Genomic DNA, 6,751 nt, shown 5'->3' with positions numbered 1-6,751 from the left:
TATGTTTGAAATTACTGCGAATGAGATTACTGTGATAAGTCTGTTAGGTCAGTCAGTGGGAGTGAATAAGTTGTTTAGGGAGGTACCCTTAGTAGTCCAAGGGGTTACCTTTTTAGCGGATTTGATGGAACTGCTGTTTAGCGAGTTTGATTTAATCTTGGGTATGGGTAGGCTGGTGAAACGCTGAGCCACCTTGGATTGCACTGCAAAGCGAATGGTGTTAAGAACAATGGAGGATAAGAAGGTGGTGGTGATTGGGGAACGCCAGAATTATCTGTCAAATGTGATTTCAGCATTAAGGGCTGAGAAGTTGGTATGAAAGGGATGCAAAGCCCATTTGGATTATATTAGCAATACGGAGGTTAAAAGCCCTACTGTTAAGGAGTTGAGGACAGTTAAGGAATTTCCTGATATTTTTCCCAAGGAGCTGCCAGGGGTGCCATCCAGCAGAGAAGTAGAATTTGGAATCGAGTTATTACCTGGCACGGCTCCGGTGTCCATTGCCCCTTATCGGATGGCACCGAAGGAGTTGGTAGAACTTAAGGCACAGATTCATGAATTGTTGGATAGAGGATTCATCCGACCAAGTGTGTCTCTATGGAGAGCACCGGTGTTATTCATAAAGAAGAAAGATTGGACGTTGCGAATGTACATCAACTACCGGCAGTTGAACAAGTTAACTATTAAAAACAAGTTCCCTCTACTGAGAATCGATGACCTTTTTGATCAGTTTAGGGGACCTTCCATTTTCTCAAAGATTAATCTGTGTTCGGGGTATCACTAATTGAGGGTTAAGGAGGCGGATGTTTATAAGACGGCTTTCAGAACTCGTTATGGACACTACGAATTCTTGGTGATGCCATTCGGGCTGAATAACGCACCTGCCGCTTTCATGGATCTCATGAATTGGGTCTTCCAACCCTACCTGGATCGGTTTGTGGTAGTTTTTATAGATGACATTTTAGTGTACTCAAGAGATGAGGATGAGCATGATGCACACTTAAGGATTGTGTTCCAGACTTTGAGGGAGAAGCAGTTGTATGCCAAATTCAATAAGTGTGAATTTTGGCTAAAGGAGGTTACTTTTCTAGGGCATGTGGTGTCAGCTGAGGGGACTAAGGTGGATCCCCGGAAATTTGAAGCAATGTTGGACTGGAAAACACCCAAGTCAGTGTAAGAAATCTGAAGTTTTTTGGTCTTGGCAGGGTACTATAAGCGGTTTGTTGAGGGCTTTTCATTAATTGCTGCACCATTAACTAAGTTGTTGAGGAAGTGGGTACCATTTGAATGGACGGACAAGCAGCAAGAGAGTTTTGGAAAGCTTAAGAAGGTCTTAACTGAGACCCCTATGTTGATTCAGCCAGAGCCTAGAAAGGTGTTTATGGTTTTTAGTGACGTGTCGCATGTGGGCTTGGGCTGTGTATTGATGCAAGAAGGAAAGGTGGTTGCATATGCGTCACGACAACTTAAGACTCACGAGGTGAATTACCCAACCCATGACTTGGAATTAGCCACGGTGGTCTTCGCGCTAAAAATATGAAGGCGTTATTTATACGGAGAGAGGTGCATAATTTATTTGGACCATAAGAATTTGAAGTACCTCCTCACCCAGAAAGAGCTAAACCTTAGGCAGCACAGGTGGGTGGAATTATTGAAGGATTATGATTGTATGATTGAATACCACCTTGGCAACGAAAATGTGGTCACTAGCACATTGAGTCGTAAGGTTAAGTTAGACTTGAGGGCTATGCTTTCTCGTTCAAGTTTGTTGGATGATGGTAGCTTGTTAGCTGAACTTCAAGTAAAGCCGGCATGGGTTGAGCAGATAAGAAGTAAGCAATTAGTGGATGAGACCTTGGGTGCTCGTTTCATACAAGTAAAGAATGGGGAGACGTTAGACTTTGGGATAAATAGTGAAGGAGTGTTGTGTTTTCGTGGGAGAATGTGTATACCAAAGGACGATGATTTAAGGCAGTGTATTATGCGGAAAGCACATAGCAGTCTCTATGCTATGCATCCTGGCGGAAACAAAATGTATCGAAATTTGTGTGAGCTTTATTGGTGGCCTAGACTTAAGCGCAGGTTATGGAGTTCGTAAGTAAATGCTTGGTTTGTCAAAAGGTGAAGGCGGAGCATCAGTTGCCTTCAGGATTGCTTCAGCCAGTAAAGATTCCACTCTGGAAGTGGGAAAGGATTACTATGGACTTTGCTAGTGGGCTACCCTTGACGCCTACTAAGAAAGACTCGATATGGGTTATAGTGTTTAGTTAACCAAGTCTGCCCATTTTATATCAGTCCACACCGATTACTCGTTACAAAAGCTGGCTAGATGTATGTAGCAGAGATTGTAAGATTGCATGGAGTGCCAGTTTCTATAATATATGATAGGGACCCACGTTTCACTCGCGATTTTGGAAGAAGCTGCATGAGGCTTTGGGTACAAGGTTGAACTTCAGTACGGCATTCCACCCTCAAATTGATGGACAGTCGGTGTAACACCTCTTACCCGTATCCAAGGCCGGAACAGAGTACGAGGCATTACCAGACTTAACAATACACATAGACGAAAATCAGGCCATAAAATTTTATTTAATTCAAAATTTTACCGAGGTTCGCTCAAATATTGAGCATATTACTCATAAATTCAAATAAACATATGTTTGCACTTGTTCATCACATAATCACTTTCACATGTATTTTCATTTAATCGATTTCCCGTTGAACTCATCGGAATAATAACAGACACACAATTGCCTGCACATTTTCCCATTTCCACACTTGTAGCCAAAGCTATCTGGTATGCATAGTAGCCTGCACTTAGTACTACACATGCGACCAACAGTCTGGTACACGTAGTAGCCTGCACTTAGTACTACACACGTGAATACACGTAGTAACCTGCACTTAGTACTACACACATGATCACAGTTTTTGGGTAAGCATAGTAGCCTGCACTTAGTACTACACATGCGACCTCACAATAGATCATTCGTATCGTTTTTATTCCGAAGGTTCAATCGGGAAATTCCTCACTTTTCAACATTTTACTAAATTGTCCGTAATCAATTTAAATTCATAATTTACATCAAATAACCATTTGATAGGCAACCACATTTCATACGATATCAAAATATAATAACATAAAAAGAATCGATAGATTATTTATGTACGAATTTACTCGAAGTGTCGATCTCATTATCCATAGTACCAATTGTCCATTCATAGTATAGTAAGACACAACTCAAATATCAAATCATCTTTTCAGAATTTACATAACATATATCACATATTTCATATATCATTTGTCATGTATCTTCATTTTCTTGCATTTCATGTAACATTCTTTCATGACATATTTCCACATCATAAACACCATTCCATCAACTTTTCCAATATATTAAATCATAAAATATATGCAATAATAGTAAGAAATATAAGTCAAACATAACATTGCATTATTATTATCATACGAACTTACCTCGATCCAGAAACAACAATTTACCATTTTAGTCCATAACCTTGTATTTTTCTGATTTAAGCCGGAATCTCGATTTCCTTCATCTATAATATCACATTTAGCCTAATAATTAGTCACACTATTCATACGGGTCCAAAAATCATATTTTTAAAAATTTTCATTTTGACCCCTAAACTTTTGCATATTTGTACTTTTGCCCCAATGTTCAGAAATTAAACTTCACCCTATTTTCTTATGTTTTATGACATGCTGATCATTTTCCCCTTCTATGGCAACATCAAATTCTCACTCTAACATGTACTTATGATTATTAGGTATTTTTACCGATTAAGCCCTTTTGCTCGTTTTCACTTAAAACCGAGTAGCACAAGTTGTCTAACATAATTTAAAACCTCATATTCTATCATAAAACACCAAAATACACAAATTTCACCTATGGGTATTTTTCCAAATATGAACCCTAGGTTGAATTATTGCTAGCATAAGCTAAATCAAGTTACCGGGACTCCAAAAACGTAAAAATCATTAAAAACGAGGCTAGAACGGACTTACAATCAAGCTTGGAAGCTTGGAAACCCTAGCCATGGAGTCTCCCTTGGTATACACGTCCATGGTGAAGAAGATGAGCAAAATTGGCTTTTAATTTTGTATTTTAATTCATTTTACCCCTAAATGACCAAAATGCCCTTACTACTAAACTTTCCAAAAATTCCATTCATGTCCAATATTTGTCCATAAACTTTGAAATTGGTAAAATTGCTATTTAAGACCTCCTATTTAATATTTGAAAGCAATTTCATACTAGAAACTTCTAGAATGCAAGTTTTGCAACTTATTCAATTTAGTCCCTAACTTCAAATTAAGCACTTTATGCATAGAATTTCTTCACGAAATTTTCACACAATCATGCAATCATATCATAGACCTCAAAATAATCATAAAATAATTATTTCTATCTCAGATTTGTGGTCACAAAACCACTATTCCGATTAGGCCCTAATTCGAGATATTACAGTCAGAGAGGGTGATCCAAGTTTTGGAAGATATGTTGAGAGGGTGTGTAATTGAGTTCCGGGGTAGCTAGGAAGACTATTTGACGTTAGCCAAACTCGCGTACAATAATAGTTATCAAGCGAGTATTAGGATGGCTCCGTATGAAGCACTGTATGGACGAAGGTGTCAAACTCCAACATGTTGGACGGAATTGGGCGAACGAAGAGTTTTGGGCCCTGAGCTAGTAGCAGATACTGAGGATAAGGTAAAATTGATTCAGGATCAGTTGAAGGAGGCCTCGGATAGGAAGAAGTCGTATGCTGACCTTAAGCGTCAAGAGATAGAGTATGCAGTGAGGACTTAGTTTTTCCTAAGGTCTCTTAGTTTTTCCTAAGGTCTCTCCGTGGAATAAGGTGTTAAGGTTTGGACGGAAGGGGAAGCTAAGCCCAAGGTTCATTGGGCCATATCGGGTTGTGAGGCGAATTGGGCCAGTCACTTATCAGCTGGAATTATCTTCTGAACTGAGCCAAATCCATGACGTGTTTCATGTTTCCATGCTAAGACTGCATCGCTCAGATCCTTCACATGTTATGGCAGTTGAGGAAATCAAGGTTAGGCTAGACCTAACTTTCAATGAGGAACCTATACAAATAATTAGACGTGACGTTAAGGTACTGAGAAGGAAGTCCGTTCCTTTAGTCAAAGTGCTTTGGCGTAATCACAGGGCTGAGGAGGCTACTTGCGAACCTGAGGAAGAAATGCGAAATCAATACCCTCAACTGTTTGGATCAGGTGATTTCGAGGACAAAATTCTTTTAAGGGGTAGAGTTGTAACGCCCCAAAATCCTGAACTTTCTTATTATTTAGGTTTTGATAAAATGCGTACTTAATATTCCAAGTTAAGTGCTAATTATGCGTTACTAGGCCTGAGTTAGTTTTGGGGTTCGAACTTAGGGGTGAAGGAAATTATAGTTTATTAACCAAAAGAACCTTGTTGGCTAGTGGGTTGGTTTTTAAATAAACGAAGGAGGATTTGGACACAAAAAGCCTTGTGTTGGAGTGGCAAGTGGCGTCACATGCATGACAAGGAGGTCCGAGGTTCGAATCCCTCCTTACTCAAAAGGAGGATTTATTTTTGCTCTATAGATGGTTAGTAGTGGCGTTGGATATGAACTCTATAGGGAGTGATAAAAGGAGAAATTTAAGGAAGGGATTAAGGAGCTATCAGGGAGGAAAATTAGGAGATGAGGAGTGAAGAGAGATGGAGCCAAATTGGGAATTTGGGGATAGGAAATTTGGCTATAGTCTATATATAGGTTACGATTGTGGGGATTCTAGGCTAATGCCGAATTCTCCCTCTCTATGTTACCAAAAACACCTTTCTCTCCAAAGATCTAAAAGCCGAAATCCCTTGCTCTTCCTCTCTTACTTTGTGCCGATTTTCCATTCTTCCTCTACTCAATTTCTCATTGATTCACCGTTGGTTTAGCTGATTCCTTCTTCTCTTCTTCTTTGTGCCGAATAACCTTTTTCACCATACAAATCTCAAAAGCCGAATACCTACTGTGCCGCCACTACTCCCTCTACTTCGACTGATTCTAGTGTAAGTACTCGCTCTTTCAGTCGGTTTTTGCTAGTATCGATTACTCCTGTCCTTTACTCTTTCTAAATCGATTTTGGTAGGGGATTAGTATTGAATCTCAATCTTTTGGATCTCTGCCAATTTGCTCCTTAGGTGTTGGGTCTTTGGTAAGTGTTCTTCACTTTAGTAAATTTCCCAACATGAATCAAGTCCAATACTCATGAGGTTTACATACATACCTGTACCATACATTTTTACTCATTCTACCCCACTTCTTAATCATAATCATGAATGGACCGTTGAATTACCTGGAATACTAAAGGACGTTTGGAATCATCATACACCACATAGAGTGCCAAAGCCATGTCTCCGACATGGTCGTACATGGGTCTACGTACTGATGCCATATCCCAGATATGGTATTATACGAATCTCATGTCGGTGCCAATGCCATATCCAAGACATGGTCTTGTACGGGACCTCATATCGATGCCAAGTCCCAAACATGGTCTTACACGAAATCTCATATCAACGCCATATCCCAGATATGGTCTTACATGAAATCATATACCGATGTCGATGCCATGTCCCAGACATGATCTTACACGGGATCTCATTAACCATGGTGTCATGATATCCAAATCCTAAGCATTCCTCAAGGTCACCCGGGACTTGCAAGTTATAAAGCTATCACCAAA

The 6,751-nt window shown here is 39.7% G+C and overlaps 1 protein-coding gene across 1 annotated transcript; it reads left to right on the top strand.

Annotated features, from left to right (window-relative positions):
• Nucleotides 1–229: 229 nt before the first annotated feature.
• LOC107920370 (uncharacterized) lies at nucleotides 230–2,098 on the top strand. The gene is made up of 4 exons (XM_016850062.1): nucleotides 230–313; nucleotides 425–767; nucleotides 1,206–1,375; nucleotides 1,658–2,098. Exons 1-4 carry the CDS (start codon nucleotides 230–232, stop codon nucleotides 2,096–2,098), a joined length of 1,038 nt encoding a protein of 345 aa, XP_016705551.1.
• The last annotated feature ends 4,653 nt before the right edge of the window (nucleotides 2,099–6,751 follow it).

Source organism: Gossypium hirsutum, chromosome A06 (assembly GCF_007990345.1).
Source record: "Gossypium hirsutum isolate 1008001.06 chromosome A06, Gossypium_hirsutum_v2.1, whole genome shotgun sequence".
NCBI classification, from domain to species: Eukaryota; Viridiplantae; Streptophyta; class Magnoliopsida; order Malvales; family Malvaceae; genus Gossypium; species Gossypium hirsutum.
The sequence above is the reverse complement of the archived record's forward strand: the minus strand, read 5'-3'. Positions and strand labels throughout refer to the sequence as shown.